Consider the following 19,776-nt stretch of genomic DNA (forward strand, 5'->3'; position numbering starts at 1 on the left):
TAGTAAATACTACATTGAAAGTGATATGGACAAACAAGGTTGCTGCAGTAAAGAAATGGACGTCCATTGTGTGTCGATAAAGCAGCAAAGAGAATTATAAAAAGAAATCGAGAGGAATCAGCGCTTGAAATCCTCTTTGCCGCTTAAACATTTTGGCAACAAGTCAAGTAATACATAAACAGACTTATAATAATAATAAAACTAAATTGCGACGACTGCGAATATTGGATTTTGATAGGAATCAAGTGGATATTTAACCATGACCATAAGTCTTAAATCCCGCTAAAGTACCTCTCATGTTTCGCCGGGATTCTTCAAATGACCGTGGCTAAATGTGTAATCCTCCATGTAATCTTTCCATGGTCGGGCATTAAGTGTGTTCAACTACAGCCTTAACTAAAATGACAGATTAATAGATGCTTTTCATAAAAAATAAAAAATAAAGTGTCTGGCTTTGCATGATATTTCAATCTCTTGGCTCGTGTACAAATTCCTATTGTACTCAGAAAGTTGGCGTAGCAAAATGCATCATTACATTGTATCATTATTTTTGTAATTTTTTTTCATGTTTCCCCCAGACTCTCCACGGACAGACAAGAGGGACATTAAGTGTCCCACGCCGGGCTGCGACGGCACGGGTCACGTGACCGGACTGTACCCCCATCACAGGAGTTTGTCCGGATGTCCTCATAAAGTGCGAGTTCCTCCAGAGAGTGAGTTTTGGGCTACATCTCAGGTTTGATTTCGGGATAGACCGATAATCGGCCTGGCCGATATTGAGCATTTTGACGAATATCGTTTTTTTTTCTTCCCGTTGATATTTGTCAACTGTGGGCATGTGAAGCCCTTTGAGACTCTTTATAAGAGATGCTGCTGACCCTGGGAACCTTCTGAACTATTTGTTTTTGTTCAACATTAAAACAAAGAAATGAAAAAGTTTGAGATTTCAGGTATTTTAAAATTTGGGAAAAATAAATATTTACTGTAGAAAAACTCTAGAGAGCTATGGTATTTACTTGTTTAAGTTGCAAATAAAAGACATACTGATAACCTTGGGAGCTCCCTGAACAATTTGTTAGAAATTTAAAAGGTTGTCTATTGTCTAAGATTTAAAAAAAAAAAAAAGTCTACATTTTGACAAATCTGAAAAGTTGTTCAATAAACATGCTTTAAGACATTTTAACAAAGAATAGAAAAAAATGAATATCGGCTTCAAATATCGGTTATCGGCATCGGTATCGGCCCTGAAAAAAACATATTGGTCTATCTCTAGTTTGATTGGCAGCTCCAGAGATGCAGTGGTATATATACTTTGGGCATCTTATTGAGGACAAAATATATATATTTATTTATTTATTTATTAGAAACACCCCAGCAACTGTCAATGCTTCATTTTGAATACATATCTTGTATTAATGTATTTTGTTTACACAAATTTTATTTGTATTTTATTCTATTGAATGCTCTTATGGAGCAAGTCTTGCTTAAAAATTGAATTGAGTTCAAATGTGCATCACTTTAACAAGTAACTTAAAGGATTTGTCTGTCGCTTCTGTTATGTGCATTGAAGTCTTCCCCCCCTCCCCCCCCCATACTGCCGATTGTTAAGACATTCCAACAAAATTCCACAAACATTGGACATTAAAGCGTAATGTTACAAAAGCAACAGGAAAAGTAATTAACTTTTCTAGCGCAGTGTAGGCAGTGTTTGCAAATCAAAGGGTCGAGCTAGTATGCTATTGAACAAAATAAATAAGACAAGTCCAGCCAACTAATTGGAGGACGTGGTGGAGAGAAAAGAAGTTTCTAAGGATGTACGGGCAACCCTTAACGACGCTTTTCTTTTGAAGAATATAATCAGCCGTCTTTTCTTTGCGCTAAGCTATTTACTGTACATTGTGGCCACTTTCTGGCTCTCTCTCGTATGCGCCAAGTGCTTACATAAATCATCGCTGAATGCCTAAAATGTTCACTGTTCTCTATATTCATCTCATGAACATTTAGTGTGACTCATTGAAGCGCTTGCAAATTCAACATTTTCAGCCCAAGAACACAGCAAGGCTTGTTTAACTTCCATCTGGCAATCCTATGAAATTATTTCACTGTTTTAGTTTATTTAGTTTAAAAATTGTTCTTCATTGATTAGTGTAAACAACCTCATCGAACCTCTTTGTGTCCATTTCAAACACCTGTTTAAAGTGAAAAATTTAATTTGGAATCACTACTGTCATCTGTGGCCAAAAAATGTAATTGCATTTTCCCTTTTCACATGCACAACGCGCACATGACGTCACATCCGCAAGCAGAGGGTGGGAAATTCAAACCCGAATTCTGTCTGAAAACTATTGGCCGGAGGCTTGCAGGATTACCCATTGTGAACATTAGGGGTGTGCCAAAAAATCGATTCTCATTTAGTTCGATTCAGAATCGATTTTAAATGTCCCAAAATCGATTTTATTTAAATTATTTTATAATGTCTTGCCTTTGTCTGTATGTGCCTTTATTTGGAGCGCTGTTCATGTTGTACCTGATTTGGCCACTTAGGGGCAGTGTGGTTCCACGCGGTCTAATACACTGTCAAGTTGTAGCCACATTAGAGAGTAGAAGGAAAAAGTCACGATCAAGTTATTCCAATAAAAGTTGTTTTTTTGCAGTGTGGAGCCGTTCTTTTGAGTGATAAAAGTGCCGCGAGTAGCGCACTAATTAGCATTAGCGAGTCAGACTGGAGTAGATCATTACGATTCCTTGAACATCTATAAATTGAAGCAAAAATCATTGTCAATCAAATAATTTTGAATCAAAAATCGTTCTTAATCGAAAACTGATTCTGAATCGAATCGAATGGTGAGACATTCAAAGATTCCCACCCCTAGTGAACAGCTAAGGTGTTATCTACTAAATAGAAGATGTTTCTGTCATAAATGGTCAAATAAAAAGGCTATTGTAAAGAAATTCTTGGTCAAATTGTTACTGAGAGCAGCTTTAAGTTACTAAATATGGTTCCCGATAGAGAGCTTATTTTCACCATTCTAGAGGGATTTTCTGGTAGCGCCAAGCAAAATCTAGAGCAGTCATGCTGGCATGCGTGAGGTGTTCAGGGTCGATTTTGAGCAACCCATTAAGTTAGTAATTATGATTCCCAATAAAGAGCTAATCTGCAGAATTCTAAAGTATCCTGGTAACATGTAACAACATCCAGAGCATTATATTCAGGTAAAATTCCTTATTGTGGTTTCACAATAGTGTTCACCCACTTATGTTACCAAATATGGTTCTAAGTAATCTTTGTGACTTTCTAATCACATTCTAATCACTTATAAGTAGTTGGAGAAAGTCACCCTGACTTCAATGTAAGGCATCCAAAGTCTACCCCCTTAATTACCCAAAAATGGTTCCTGATAAAGAGCTAACTGGCACCATTCTAAAGTACACTGGCAACCTTTAGCAAAATCTAGAATTTTCATCAGTTACACTTAGTGTGAAGAATCTATCCTGCCCTCGTTGTGGCAAATATGGTTCCCACAATGGAGCTAATTTGCATAATTCTATAGGATCCGGAAATGAAATGTATACTTTTGATGACATTTCTTTAGTGGTATATTTGTGAGATTGTTCTCCGGTAAAATGGCCGCCATGGCTCAGAAATGAAATAAAATCACCTGTTTAAGTTATGGTTGAGTATGGTTCCCAATAAAGAGCTAACGTTCATATTTCTCTCTCTCATTCTGCTCCTCTCAGTCTTGGCCATGCACGAGAACGTCCTCAAGTGTCCAACTCCCGGGTGCACGGGAAGAGGCCACGTCAACAGCAACCGTAGCACCCACCGGAGGTAAATGATGATAATAATCCATCCATAAAGATAATAAATAATAATATCGCACCACCGAGAGCCATTAGAGTGTCCGTGATTGGCTTACACCGTGTTTGATTGTCTTCCCAGTCTGTCGGGCTGCCCCATCGCCGCCGCGGTGAAAATCTCCAAACCTCAGGACGAGAGCCTGAAAAGCAGACAAACGCCCGATCGCTCGCCGAGGTACGCGCCGTGCCAGCCAGCGTTTAAAGCCGGCACGTGGGCTGCGAAATCATTAGCGTACGCAAGTCTGGACTGGAGGAGAGTTGGGGGGGGGTTGGGGTAGTGGGGGAAGATAGTGTTGGTGGGGGGTTCTTGTGCAAGTTAAGCTCTGCAAAAAAAAAAAAAGTGATAAACACTCATGTTGTGTTTTATTGAGCGATCCCTACAGAACGCACAGTCTGTTGTGAGCAACATCCACTCTATTAGAAATGATAAAAGAGCAGAACTCTTTGTTCCCGCTGGATTTATCACGGGCAGGATGCCCACTCCCGCTATATTAATTAGTCTGGCAACCTGGCTGCCACATCGACAGCATCAAATCCCAGAAAAAAAAGGCTTTCCAAAACAATGCTTTTATTGTGTTATCTGAGCCTCTTTAACTTTATTGTCGCATTCAGGGTCAAAAAAGTAAGTACGCAATTACTAAGGTCATAATGGTACAAGAATAAAGTTGTGATATTCAGACGACGAATGTCATAATTTTAAGAGGATATGTTGGAATATTAGGTTAGCAGCTTTACTAGAATAAAAGACACAATGTTTACAAGAAATAAAGCCAAACTTTTATGAGCCTAAAATAACATTCTAACCCTAACAAGAGAAAATAAATGAATGGGGAAAGTCGTCATTTTAATATGATAAAACCTTAATATTATGTGAAAAGGTTTGTATTTTTGTGACACTCACGTTGCTAAAGTCTCAAGAATTTAGAGTATTTTTTTTTAAACATGATATTCAAAGTCAAATTATGAGGAAAAATATGCACATTTTTGTGACTAAAGTTGCAAAATTATTTAAAAAATATATATAATTTCAAGAGGATATCTTAATATCAGGTAAACAAATTTGTAAATTTACGAGAATAAAGTCACAATTTTACAGGGGAAAAGTCTTAATTTGTACAGTAAAGACCGAATTTTACTGGAGAAAATGTAATTTTACAAAACTAAAGTTGTAATATTACAAGAGGAAAAAGTATTTTCATCAGAATAAAGTTGCTCCCACTATATAATTTAGTCTGGTGACGATAAAGTTGCATGATTACGAGAATAAGTTTGTCATTTTATTAGAAGCTCAATATTAAATTATTGTTAAAGTATTATGTGAAAAAGTTGTTATATTATGAGAGTAAGTCACAATAGTGCAAGGATAATGTTGTACAAGAGCCCAAGAATAACTTCGATAATATTTGACAATATTGCTATATTTTAATGCGGGAAAAGTCTGAATTTTTACAAGATCAAAATCTGAATTTTGTTGGGAAAAAATGAAATGAAATATTTTATAGGACTGAAGTAAGAAATTACAATTTAATCAAAATAAAGTCATAACTTTAGAAAAGGAAAAAAAGTTTGTCATAATTATTACATACTTATTTGTGCCATTATAATAAGTTTAGCTTCGATATGAAATAACTGCTGCACTAACGGCATCGATTCCCAGACTGTCGATGGGAAAAAAAAAAGTGCTTTCCAATACAATGCTTGATTGTGAGTTACCCGAGTTCTCTTCCGTCCTTCATTTTTGCCTCGCAGGGTCGTGGGCCTGGTCAAGAAATTCGACTTTAGCCATCTTAACTACCGCCTGGCTCACCCGATGGGCGCCCTGCAGAGCAGCCTGACCAAGGACATGGTCAAGTACAGCAGGATCCGCTTCGACTACGCCAGCTTCGACGCGCAGGTCTTCGGAAAGCAGCCGCTCAACGGCGGCGGCCGCGACGTGGACGTCTCGCACTATCCCGACTGTACGTTGACGCGCAAAAAAGCAAATGCACCACACTTCATTGGGTACAAAAAAAACGAAAAGTCAATTCAAGACCCGTGTCCGCAAATCTGTGGAAATCCGTTGGCCACTGATTTTGCTGTGATTTGAAGTTTGAACGGCATCGCAACATGGCAGATGTAATGGCCCACTGTAATAGAATTGATGTTGTGTTTGCACATCTCTAAACGTCATATGTTGTTGTTTTACTTTCGTGACAAAAAAGCAAAGCGTGGAGAGCCCCTGTTGGCAAACTACATGAATTATGCAGTCAATGAATGGGGTGAACGCTCATTGCCAACAACTTCAAACATATCTACACTCTCTTCTTTAGTTCTGTGCGGCAGGATTAAAAGGAAAAATATAATGTTGTCATTTTGCGTGAAAAGTCTAAATTTTTGAGAAACGACTCAAAATGCGAGATCTTTTTTTTTGTTTGGGGGGGGGGGTATGTTGAGGAGAATAAAGTACAGCAAAAATAGAATATTGTTTGAAAAAATATTATTTTAGTGGCTGAAGTTTTAATATGAAATTTTACATGAATAAACTCATAAAAATAAGAAATAAATGCAAAGTACAATTTTTTTCTAGTGGAACTAAAAAATATGATAGAAAAACACGTTTATGAAAATAAAGTCACAATGTTGCAAAAATGAGTGTCCAGCAATTTTTTCTTAATTTTACCACGTAAATTTCAAACTTTTATGAGATTAAAGTAATACATGTATTACAAAAAAAAGTTCATCATTCAACATTGTATGATTGAAATATGACAAGAAACGAGCTGAGAATTTATGAGAATATGGCTGCCATATAGCAAGAAGAAAGTCTTCAATTTCAGAAGAAAAATTTCATAATTTTATGAGGATAAAGTTATAATAATAGTTTGTTAATTTTAGAAGTCAGGATTTTGAAGGTGCAAAGTGATTTCCCCCAAAAATTTTACAGATTTTTTTTTTGGGATTAAAGTTGTATCGCGGAAGAATTTTTTTTATTTTTACGAGGTCAAATTCATCATAAACCCTTGAAACTGCTGGTTAAAAAATAGCCTTATTTTGTTTTGTTTTTAAAAATTGGAGCGACTCTTTACTTGGGTCAATTTTGGGTCGTTTTTGTATCAAAACAATCTTCTTCTTTTTTTGGGGGGTACAGCAAATGGGTTCTTTTGTAAAATCAAACTGACCCAAGTAGCAGGTCAGTCCAATATTTGACCAAAATTGTATTTCTGTTCTAGCAGTTTTAAAAGTGTATTATTAACAGAAAAATGCCACATTTCAGAGATATGAGAAACAAGTTTCAATTTTATGGGAATGGTGTAAAAACTCATTAAAAAAAAAAATATATATATATATATACATCTTACTATGTTGTAAAATGTCCAGGATTTGTTTTTTTCTGAATTTTACCATATACATTTCCAATTTAGGAGATTAAAGTAATCTAATTACAAAAAAAAAGGTCATCATTCATACTACATGGTACCTCCTATTTCTAATATTTTAGTTACCTCATTTAGCTACACCAGAAGGACTAAATAGACAACAAGAGTGGTTTTACCGATAGCTTAATTGAACATCACGATGTGTACAATGGTTGAAAGTGCTGCTTAATAATGCCACATGAGCCCCTTTTTGATGGTTTGTCGTCCAGCATCTTATTACTACATTTGCTTGGAACACCTGCTGTCTCCGCGACTGAATTATTCACCATCCATTTTGTCATTTATTCCTCCATCCATTATTATTATTATTTTTTTTTTTTAGCACCTCAGCAGTATCATCCTGGCTTCCTGGCGGCTCCAGGTGGCCGCTTGCCCACCTCCGGTCAGCGCAGCCCGCCGCCGAGTCACTTGAAGCAAGAAGACGGGGACCCCCAAAGCGCCGCCACAGCCGCCATCCTCAACCTCTCCACTCGCTATCGGGAGAGCGGCGAGACGGCGGCCGCGCGGCCCCTGGCAACCTCTACAAAGGTAATCAAATCAGACCACTTGGAAAAGAGGCGTTTAATGTGCTCATTCTAAAGCAACTCTGATTTGTGTATAAAAAGGGAAGACATCAAAAGAGAGATGTTGGCAACGAGAGAAAGAGAGGGATCAGGTAGCAAAAAAATATAATTAGAAAAAAGGGAGGGTTTACTGCACCTCACCCTTTAATGTACACACATGAAAATTAGTGTAGTCATATGAAAAGAAGATTACAGCCACTCATCCTTTCTTTAAACTAAAGCTATTTGGACATCAGATGGCCTGGTGTTGAATATGACGGGAATTAAATTCTAATCTTAACAGATTTAAATTGAACTTTTACAAGGAAATGTGTACTATTATTATGTCAAAGTTATTCAAGTAATTTCAAGAAAAAGAGTCTTGAGAATTAGGGATGACTGGGTACCAATATCGGGTGTCTGTATCTGGCCTGAATTCAAGGTATCAGTACTCGCTTCGATGGCAGCCGATACCAGTATCGGGTGGCCTCTTGTGGCCATTTTATGATCAGGAACGAGAATTTAGAAAAATAGAAAATGTCATATAATTTTGAGGGAAAATGCTGTAGGTTTTCTTTAAAATGATCTATCATTGTTTTTAGTGAGGACATTTTATGTATCAAAAGTACTAGTGGTATCAGGGCTTAGTATCTGTATCAGTGACTACTAAAGAGTTGAGTACTCGGTCTAAAAAAAAATGTGGGATCAAACATCCCTAATGAGAATCAAGTTAAACTATTAGGAAATTAAAGTTACGATGTAAAATTAAAAAAAAAAAAGGTCAAATTTACAAGGATTCATTTAGAATGTTATGTGGTGGAAAAAATGTCACAATTAGTAAACGATTTAAATTATATATTTTTTGTAATTATTAAAAACATAATTGCATGAGACAAAAGTTGTATTACAAAGGAGAAAAGTAAACATTTTTCCCATAAAAGTTATAATTTTATAAGAAACAAAAAAATACTTTAAGTTGGTAATATTAAGCACCATTTTTTTTTTTTTTACAAAAATAAAGTCGATATCCTGTGGAATACGGTGGAACTTTTTAAAAGAAAAATATATATTGATATAAATATATTACACCAGGAAAAAGTCTGGCTTGAGCAAGAAATAACATCACAATAAAAAAAAAAAATAATAATAATAATAAAGTTAAAAAATATATTTTAAAAAAGATCAGAAAAATTTGTGAACTTTATGGAAGTAGAGTAGGGCCAGTGAAGAGGGGGAAAATAAGGGTTGGCAGGATTCTCACTTTTTTCTCAGAATTCTGACTTTCTGACTTCCCCCCCAAAATTCATAGCTCATATGTCACAAAGTCAGAATTCTCACTTTAAAGTGAGATTTCTGAGATTGAAATTAGACTTCTGAGATTAAAGTCAGAATTCTCACTTTAAAGTCAGAATTCTGCGAATAAAGTGAAAATCCTGCCAACCTTTTTTTTTCTCTTCACTCGCTCTAATCCTCTTCCATACAAATTATACTTAACATTACTATGAGGAAAAAGTGTCCTACTATTACAAAAAAAGGCTAGAATTTCGCAAAGTTGAAGTCAGAATCAGAAATGTGCAAAAAAAAAAAAAACTTTAAAAAAAACTCATATTTCCTTACAGTCATCAGTCACAAAAAAATTTGAGGAGACCAAAGTGATAACATCAAAAGAAATGATTCAAAAGTTGTTAGCATACTGATGATTTGGAAAATAGTGTCATCCTATCAAAAAAAAAAAGATAACAGCTACTTATCCTTTCTATAAACGCACTATTCCGATACTGTCGGCCCTTGCAGTAGTCATGAAGACATTTCATACCGCTAAATAAGTTGAATTTGCACACGTGAGGCGGTTGCGTAACGTCCCTATCACCTTCCATACTGTATGCTGATGATTCAAGGTTGTTGTCGCACACCTACACCGCCGCGCCGCACACACAAGTCCTCGTCTCCCTGGCCTGCTGCTGAGCTGACGACGTGCCCCCGCCCTCTCCCCCCCTCCCCCTCTCAATGTCAATGAATAAAACAGTGTTAGCAAGTTGGATCATCATCTGCTCCCGTTTTGCAGCTTAGTTGTCTTGTCTGCGGACGCAGAAAATAAAGAACAGCTTTCCTGTCTGGAAGGTTTGGCGAAAAGGAGCAGACATATTTAGAGTGCTATATGCCACCACATATCTGCATATGTACGGTACAATCTAGAATATGGCGCCGGTACGGGTTCTGGACGTGAGACGATTTAAGTACTTCTTTAAAGTGGAAGTCAACCTTAAACATTTTTTAACAATAATGTTATATGTCACCTCAATAGTATAAACATGAAATTCCGATTAATATTACATTTGTGGAATATGAGTTATGCAGAAGTTGACATAAATGTTGCTCAGGTATCAGGTAACAACCAATCACAGCTCAGCTTTAGAAAAACAGGTGAGCTGTGATTGGTCGTTGCCTGAGCATTAAGTAACTGAGATGTCATTTTCAGTCGATAGCTAGTGGCAAAATGGCCGCACGCTGAGATGGATAAAAATGGCTGGATTTTGCTTCATAACTATTATTCCACAAATGTGATATTAATCAGAATGTCATATTTAGACTAGTGAGGTCACGTATAACATATTATTGTCAAGAACTGTTTATGGTTCCAAGAAAATTTTCTGCCATTTTTAGCCATCTTAGGGGGACGGCCATTTTGCCACTTGCTGTCGACTGAAGATGACATCACAGTTGCTCAGGGCTAAGGCAACGGCCAATCACAGTTCACCTGTTTTTTGAAACAGAGCTGTGATTGGTCGTCACCTGAGCAACATTGATGTCATCTTTAGTCGACAGCAAGGGGCAAAATGGCCGCCCCCTGAGATGGATAAAAACGGCTGGATTTTGCATCATAACTCTTATTCCACAAATGTGATATTAATCAGAATGTCATATTTAGACTAGTGAGGTCACATATTATTGTCAAGAAATGTTTAAGGTTCCAAGAAATTTTCCAGCCATTTTTAGCCATCTTAGGGGGAGCGGCCATTTTGCCACTTGCTGTCGACTGAAGATGACATTACAGTTGCTTAGGGCTCAGGCAGCGACCAATCACGGTTCGCCTGTTTTCTGAAAGCTGTGATTGGTTGTCAACCGAGACCTGAGCAACATTGATGTCATCTTTGATGGAAAAAAACGTCTGGGTTTTGCTGCTTAACTCATATTTCACTAACGCAATATTAACCAGAATAGCATATTTAGACCAGTGGGGCTGCATAGAACATATTATTGTCAAAACTAATTTGGGGGGATTGACTTCCCCTTTTTTTGTTGACGCTTCCTGCAGGACATGCATATAGAGGTAGATGAAAACGGCACCTTAGACCTGAGCATGAAGAAAAGTAAGGAAAGCGTCCATTCCAAAGCGCCTTCGGACGACCAAGCGCATCCCGAGTCGGCGTTGGGGGCGGCGGCCCAAGGCTGCGGGGGCGTGCTGATAAGCCCCGCCTTCTATCATCAGCTGTGCGACAGGGACAGCTGGGACAGCCACGCCGTGCCCGTCAACTTCAGTCAAGCGCACGTTTTGCATGACAATGAGGTAAATTCATATCAACTCAAGTCTCTGTATCAAGTTCACTTCTAATGGACAATTCATTAGCCGCACCTGCAAAATGTAATGAGATGCAAATGCAATATTTATAAACCATGCTTTTACAAAGATACTTTGGCTCGTATTTGATGCGACTCTGCCAAAGTGGTATCAATTCATTAAAAATAATTCTAGCATATCTAATATGGGTATCTGCTTCAATAGCATATATTCAACTGAGTCGTAGCCAAAGAATCTTCAATGGGAAAGGCTTAAAGGTAGAAATTGTACTTTATCGAAATTGAAGAAATATCGCTATTATTTTGCAAAAAATTGTTATGGGAATCCATCTTATTTCTGCTTCCAATGTCAAATTTTGTGTGTGCGCCTCTCCTGCGCTGAATTTAAAAGGAACGTGGGGAGCCGCTTTCATTGGCTGGGAAACGATGTTCACTCCCACAACGGCACTGTACTTTGCGCTAGGCACAAAAATATGATTGTAAAATATGTGTATTTGTCATGTAAAATTACAACTTGAGTTTTGCATTTATTATGATTTTCTCCTTGTAAAATATAGACTTTATTATTCATAAAATGTGGTTTTATTTTTGAATTTTTAAAAAATATTTGTTTCAATCAACCAGGTGTATCTAATGATGTAGTCACTGTTTATGTATATTTTTTCATTTATTTTTAAAATATTTAGCAGGTTAGCGACTAGCCCATAAATAATATCACGTTTATTTTGTTTTGTAATTCCACATATCTTTAAAGTAAAAAATTTGGGGTGTAAGGCGATTCATTTTTTAGATCATAATTAATCGCATGACTTCAATAATTAACTCACGATTAATTGCAAATTTTACATCTGTTCTAAATGTACCATAACATGTACAATAAAACATCCCTCATGAGAATCAAGTCAAACTATTAGGAGATTAAAGTTACAATATATATATATATATATATATATATATATATATATATATATATAAAAGAAAAAAGGTCTAATTTGCAAGGATTAAGTCAGAATGTTATGTGGTGGAAAAAATGTCAGAATTAGTAAACGATTTAAATTATATATATATATATTTTAATCATTATTAAAAACATAATTGCATGAGACAAAAGTTGTATTACAAAGGAGAAAAGTAAAAAAAAATCCCATAAAAAATTTAATTTTATAAGAAACAAAAAAAATACTTTAAATTGGTAATATTAAGCACAATTTTTTTTTTACAAGAATAAAGTCGATATCCTGTGGAATACGGTGGAACTTTTTAAAAGAAAAAAATATATTGATATAAATATATTACACCAGGAAAAAGTCTGGCTTGAGCAAGAAATAACATCACAATTTAAAAAAATAAAAATAAAAATAAAAATAAAATAAAATAAAAACAAAAAGATCAGAAAAATTTGTGAACTTTTAATTGATGGAAGTAGAGTAGGGCAAGTGAAGAGGGAAAAAAAAGGGTTGGCAGGATTCTCACTTTATATCATACAAAATATCGTATATATTTGGTGTTATCAGTTCCAATGGTTAAACAAAGAAGAACTTGCATGCTCATTGGCCTGAATGTTTCCTAATCTGGGCTTTAAGGCTTTTGTTTTCTTTTAATTTCACTCATTTGTTGATGATATCTACCACATGTGACCTGCTTTCTTTCTATACAACATCTGTTGACTCCTGTCTGGAGGGAAATGGGGAGGGGAAAAAATCCATACGTCATGATAAATATCATGTGGATTAAGTGTGACTTTAAATGGATGTATGGTTTGCTAGTGTATAAGTATCCTAAAGCGTAATCTCTTTGCCTTGCACTCTAACCCCGGGGTTTGTCTTTTAAGAGTATTATAGTGCCAAAGGGGGCTCTGATTAATTAGTGACTTTTAGGTCAGTGCAGCGTGACACTGATATCATGTTGTCTTTTGTTTGAAAGCAGGAGGAGTTCGATCAAGTCAGCGCGGAGGAGCAGCATTACCAAGGCGAGGTGGGCATGATGAAGGCCAAGATGCTCTTACGAGAGTCCAAGAAGGAGCTTTTGAGGTGCGTCTGCGAAAAACTTTGCTCAACGGAGCCGTCGCGAGTTGATCTGACAGATGGTGGCTAGGAATAAATAGATGACAGACAGACGCATATGATACGGTTGCCGGCAAAAGTTTTAGGCCACCGTCAGCTTTTGTTTGAAGAAGCTTTTTTTCAAGCAGTTATGTAGACTGGAGTCTGATGATGGTGCAGGAATCAAGAGCAGCACAGTAAGCAGGATTAAAGAAAATATAGACGTTGGTGACGATCTGGAGCATCAAATAACTACAATTAAAATGTACTTTTTTTCATGAAACATTAAACTTTCTTCTTAAACTGTTCACAAACTAAACTAATCTAACTAGTATCTCTAGGCTCTAAAAACAATTTTTTTTTATTATTATTGAAAAAAAAGCAACATTTTTAAAAATATTCTTTCTTATTTTTTCAAAAATTTAATATTATGACTTAACTTTCTAACATATAACTTTTTTCTTATTACGAGATGTAGAAATTTTGCTGGTCAGTCATTCGTCATCGCTTATGGCCACCTTTCCGTCAATGTCAAACATTTTTTCAAGCTGAACCAAACTGTAATCGGGAGTCCGTCATTAATTTTTTTTAACCATGCTTCCGTCATCACTTCGGCACCACAATTTTCTGACCAACAGACAGAGGTGGGCATTCCATCAGTCCGTCATTCGTCAATAGTCAACTAAATGGCCATCCGTCAGTGATGGATTGACAGGCCTGTCAGTACTTGACCCGGTTAGTGACGATTAGATTGACAGATGAAAGCCCACACTCGTCAGTGCTCAGTCCGTCTTTTTTTTTCTTTGTCGATTGTTCTTAGGGGTGTGACAAAAAATCGATTATCATAAGAATCGCGATTCTCATTTAGTACGATTCAGAATCGATTTTAAATGTCCTAAAATCGATATTATTTTAATTATTTTATACTGTCTTGCCTTTGTCTGTGTGTGCCTTTATTTGGAGCGCTGTTCATGTTGTACCCGGTTTGGCCACAGAGGGGCAGTGTGGTTCCACGCAGTCTAATACACTGTTAAGTTGTAGCCACATTGGAGAGTAGAAGGAAAAAGTCACGATCAACTTATTCCAATAAAAAAAAAAAAAATTCAGCGTGGAGTCGTTCTTTTGCGTGATAAAAGTGCCGCGAGTAGCGCGCTAATTAGCATGAGCGAGTCAGACTGGAGTAGATCATTACAATTCCTTGCACATCTATAGATTGAAGCAAAAATCCTTGTCAATCAAATCATTTTGAATAAAAAAAATCGGTCTTGATCAAAAATCAATTCTGAATCAAATTGCAAACCCAAAAATCTGAATCAAATCGAATCGTGAGACATTCAAAGATTCCCACTCCTGTTCTTATTACAACTGGATTTTCATAAAATTGTAACTTAATTCTTGTTATATTTAAACTTTTTAGTTGCAATATTACATCCTTATCGATGCAAAATTGGAAAAATATTTTTTGTCCTACATCAGCAACTCAGAAAGCATTCGAGTCTGCGTGTCGATTCACACCAGCTGCAGTGCGGTGCGTATGCGGTGCGTATGCGGTGCGGTGCATATGCGATGCGGAACGGATGCGGCGCTGCGGAAGGTTTCTGCTAGAGTTCTATTTTTTCCGGATGCCGCATGCGGATTTTCATGAAGCTGAAGAAATTACACGAGCCGGGCAGGAAGTCGAGCGTCGGCATCAAAGTAGATCCGGTATATTTCAAAATAAAACCGTTTGTGAACTCATTTTTCGGGGAGGGAAGCTAGCTAACTACATAGCATCACATGAGTTGGACATTTGAGACAAAAAACGAGCTCAGAATAAATTAAACATGACGAAATAACACTATTTGAACACAAAACATACTTACCCGTGGTAGAAATCCCAGAAATAATGTTCAAAAGCATATCGATCATGTGACAACAGGCAAGTGTGGCTATCATTTACCAATAGGACTCTATATACACGGTTGTTATCGCGTGAGCTTACCTCTCCAGCGTGAACCCCCGTGATCTGTCCGGACACGGACAGCTCAGACAACGCACACGGTGTGAATTGCAGTCTGTGCAGATGCCGAACGGAAAACGCACCGCGTCGGTTCCGCAGTCAACGTGAATTGGGCGTTAGGCACTAAAAATAATATATATATATTTTTTATCATAAAAAATTATGATTTCCTTTTTGTAAAATTACAACTTTTTTTGTAATATTATGACAAATTTTGTTGACAAAATTATACATTTTTTTCTTGTAAGATTATTACTTTATTCATTTAAAATGATACCTTTTTTATACAGCATGTGATATGAAGGATGGATGTATTATGAGTTTATTCTTACAATATAAATACTTTCATGTGATTTTCTTCTAAAATAACTTTTTTTATTACTACTACTTATGTTCTAAAATATCGCTCATTTCTCATTACCAGTAATACTTGATTTGTGTTCAAATGTGACCTAATTATTGTAAAATTGCAACTTTACAGTTGCAGCATTTATTCGTGTGAATTATAACTTCTTCTTCTTCTTTTATATTTTCACATGTAATATTAATATATGAGTTTCTTCATATAATATAAAACTTTTGATAATATGACTTTATTCTTGCAAAATTACTTTTTTTCTTCTATTACTATGACCTAAGTTCTAAAATATTGGTCTCTTGATTTGCGCTCAGTACCACTCCTTCATTTCCTGTCATTCGTGATTGGACAAACTGATTAATGCAGGTGTGCCTGACCTCAGTAACCACGACGACAATGGCCAGACACACCTGGCTTAATCAGTTTATCCAATCATGAAAGACGGGAATTAAAGGAGTGGTATTGAGTTCAGGAAGTAGTTGATTTGTGCAAAGAGCCCAGTGTGACCTAATTATTGTAAAACTATCTAGTTGCATCATTATCAATTTTTATTGTCAAATTAGAAGCAGCAAATCATTTCCTCATACGATTGCCACCTATAGTTCTACACATTAATATTACAATTTCACTGTGGTAAAATGATGAAAATATTCCAACTTGACCTTGTCCGTGTCCTCTGATGACATTCTCCTTGTCAAACGGCGGCGAGGCAAATAGCGTGGGAGTGTGTGCGCATCACGTTGTAACTGGTATTGTCCGCAGGTTGATGTGGCCTGAGAGGAAATGTGTCACTTTGAAAAGTGAGTTTTTGCCTCTGCTAGTTGGAGTGCATGCTCTGCAGAGCCGTGAGCAGCGTTCGTAGGACCCTCTAGTTTGGACCCTCACTGACACTAGCGGACGTCATTAAACAAACATGATGACTTTCTTACTAAATGTACTAACCCCGCCCCCTTCCCCACTCCACCGGCCTGCTTCCTCCGCTTCCTCTTCCACCTCCTCCCCCGTTAATGCCACACGCGAAGCTCCTCCCAGTCATCGGCGAGTCCATCTAATCTGTGTATGGAAATGTTGTGTGCCCTCCCGCAGCTGTCCGACCCCGGGCTGTGACGGCAGCGGCCACGTGACGGGGAATTATGCATCGCATCGGAGGTACCGTAATGAATCACTCGCTCATTAGCATGACACACCAGACCAGGGTTGCACTTCTTTCGAACATTCAAAAGGATGCGGCAAAAGAAATGTGGGGGGGTTGGGGGGATATGACAACTTTTTTCTCGGCAACTTTATTTTCTTAAAAACGGTTTAATTGTCTCTAAAATTATTACATTATTTCTTTGAATGGCCTTATGAAAGGTTGTCTTTTATTTAGAGGCTCTACTGCACATGCATACTTTATTATTTTAAAATAATTACTTTTTTAAATTAAGATTTTTTTTTCTTGTAACATTATTTATAGATGAAAATAAAACTTTATCTCTAAAATCAGCTTTATTCTTGTAATATTATGTTTAAATTGTGACTTCAGTAAAATTATGACTTTATTCTTATAAGATGTCAACTTTATTCTCATAATATTACATTATTATTCTAAGATCAGAACTTTTTTTCCATGACTTTTTTTTTCTCGTGGCTTAAAAATCGACTTTTCTTTTAATATTGTGACTTAAGTCAAGTAAAGCTTTAACTATTTTCATATATAACCAAAACTGTGATTTTTTTTAGTCTTTGTCCGTTTTCTTATGAAGTTTTGACTTATTGCTCATAAAATGACAAATTGTTGTTATAAAATAAAAGATAGGATTTTATTCAAGCGCAATTCTGACTCACTCCCAAAATAAAAAATTGTTTTGCTTTTCCCTCTCCCCCCTCACTAAATTTAGATGATTATTATTTATATTATTTTTTTTACAATTAAAAACAAATATTTTATCCTTTGATATTAGGACTTAAAATTTTGCAAGTAACATCTAACGAACTTGACTTTATTTGCCTTTTTTTTTCCTTTTTCCTCCCGAAATGCAACTTTGCTCTTATAAAATTGCAACATTATTAAATCATTTTAAGATAATAATATCACAAGAAAGGTTTACTTCTGATATAACTTAACGTTTGACGAGCTTGACCCCATTCGCCTACTTTTTCTTTTTCCTCATATTTTTGTCACTTTTTACTCCAAACGACAACTTTGTTCCAGAAAAAAAATGGCAACTTATGAAATCTTACAATTCTGAATTTATTTAGAAACAGTGTGTTTTATTTAGCACCATCTCGTGCTGAACTAATAATTAATTCATTAAAAACAACTATTGATTTAAATAATATGCAAAATTTGATATTTTTTTCTAATCACATCAACGTACTTTTCTAGTAATTCTATCTAGTTATATTACATAGGCCGCGCCGCTGGTGCTTGCAGCTAGTGTCGGACCCAGTGTGTTGATCGCCGCTGATACTCCACAGCTGCGTCTGGGTCCCGTGATTCTGGCTCATTCTGCTCCCTCTGCTTTGCTCTCACTTTCTTTTGTTAGCTTCTCCTGCTAGCTGCTCTTGTTAGCAACTTCAGCTAGTTCTTGCTAGCCACCTACGCCGGGTTGCTCGTTCACTCCAAATAATGATTGGTAGTACAGTAATTGGTGGTAAAGTGTGGTCTTTCTGAGGCACTGTAAAGCACGTGCTTTAAAATTGTTGCCTTCTATTTAGTGCCACTAGGTAAATAAAACCGCAAATATTTTCGAAAGTAAAATTTGACTAACTTGACTTTATTTGCCTTTTTTTTTCTTTTTCAAACCCTTTTCACTTTGAAAAAGACAACTTTGCTCTTGTAAAACTGCAACTTACAGCATTATTATCTTAAAATTAAGAATATTCTTGTGAAATGATTTAACTTGGAAAAATTACAGCTACAGTATTCCATTTTAGAAAAAACTTTTAAAAAGACAACTTTGCTCTTGTAAAACTGCAACTTACAGCATTATCATCTTAAAATCATGACTTTTCTTGTGACTGTGGGAAAACTACAGCCATTTTCGTGAATAATGTTGGACTAGCTTGCCTATTTTTTTTCTTTTTGTTCATTTCTTACACTTTTCACTCAAAAAGACAACTTTGATCCCGTGAAACTTATGACATTATCTTAAAATTAGGTATTTTCTTATTGTATGATGAACTATTTCCGTCAACGTTTGACTAACTTGACTTTTTCCTCATAAAATGTTGACTTTTTACGACTATATCATCTTAACTCATTCACTGCCATTGACGGTTATAGATGTCAAAGATTCATTTGAACTATTTCTATTAGTTTAAAAAATGTCCCCACTTTTGTTAACAAGAGTATGAAAACCTAAAAAATAATCGTGAGTTAACAAGTAAAGTCATGCGATTAATTACGATTAAAAATTGTAATCGCCTGACGCCCCTAATTTTTAATAATCTTTTCCTTATAAAAAAAAAAAGATTATTAAAATTTAAAAAAAAAAAGAAAAGATTATTAAAAATTTGGGGCCATCAGGCAATAATTTTTTTTAAATCGTAATTAACTCATTCACTGCCATTGACGGCTATAGACGTCCAAAATTAATTTGATCTATTTCCTATCTATTTCTATTTCCTAACCCTAACCCTAAAAAAAATTCCCACTTTTGTTAACAATTGTATGAAAACCTAGAATTTTTTTTTATTGTACATTTAGAAGAGATATTAAATTTGCGATTAATCATGGGTTAACTAGTGAAGTCATGCAATTAATTATGATTACAATTTTGAAACACCTGACGGCCCTAATTTTTAATAATATTTTTTTTAATCGCGTCAGGCGCTTATTTTTTTTATTGTAATTAATCGCATGACTTCAATAGTTAACTCACGATTAATCACAAATTTTATATCTGTTTGAAATGTACAATAAAAATGTTTTCTAGGTTTTCATACTCTTGTTAACAAAAGTGGAAAAAATGTTAAACTACTAGAAATAGTTTAAATT

The 19,776-nt window shown here is 35.9% G+C and overlaps 1 protein-coding gene across 1 annotated transcript in view; it reads left to right on the forward strand.

The window, feature by feature from the left end:
• The window catches only part of st18 (ST18 C2H2C-type zinc finger transcription factor), a 78,405-nt gene that overhangs the window by 48,552 nt on the left and 10,077 nt on the right, over nucleotides 1–19,776 (forward strand). Inside the window, exons 11-18 of the mRNA XM_086090064.1 lie at nucleotides 579–713; nucleotides 3,739–3,829; nucleotides 3,941–4,033; nucleotides 5,608–5,816; nucleotides 7,597–7,802; nucleotides 11,133–11,384; nucleotides 13,322–13,425; nucleotides 16,881–16,943. Coding sequence (XP_085946190.1) covers nucleotides 579–713; nucleotides 3,739–3,829; nucleotides 3,941–4,033; nucleotides 5,608–5,816; nucleotides 7,597–7,802; nucleotides 11,133–11,384; nucleotides 13,322–13,425; nucleotides 16,881–16,943 — 1,153 coding nt within the window. The remainder of the gene's footprint in view (nucleotides 1–578; nucleotides 714–3,738; nucleotides 3,830–3,940; nucleotides 4,034–5,607; nucleotides 5,817–7,596; nucleotides 7,803–11,132; nucleotides 11,385–13,321; nucleotides 13,426–16,880; nucleotides 16,944–19,776) is intronic.

This window comes from Leptonotus elevatus, chromosome 1, assembly GCF_054856555.1.
Source record: "Leptonotus elevatus isolate MCC_2025b chromosome 1, RoL_Lele_1.0, whole genome shotgun sequence".
NCBI classification, from domain to species: Eukaryota; Metazoa; Chordata; class Actinopteri; order Syngnathiformes; family Syngnathidae; genus Leptonotus; species Leptonotus elevatus.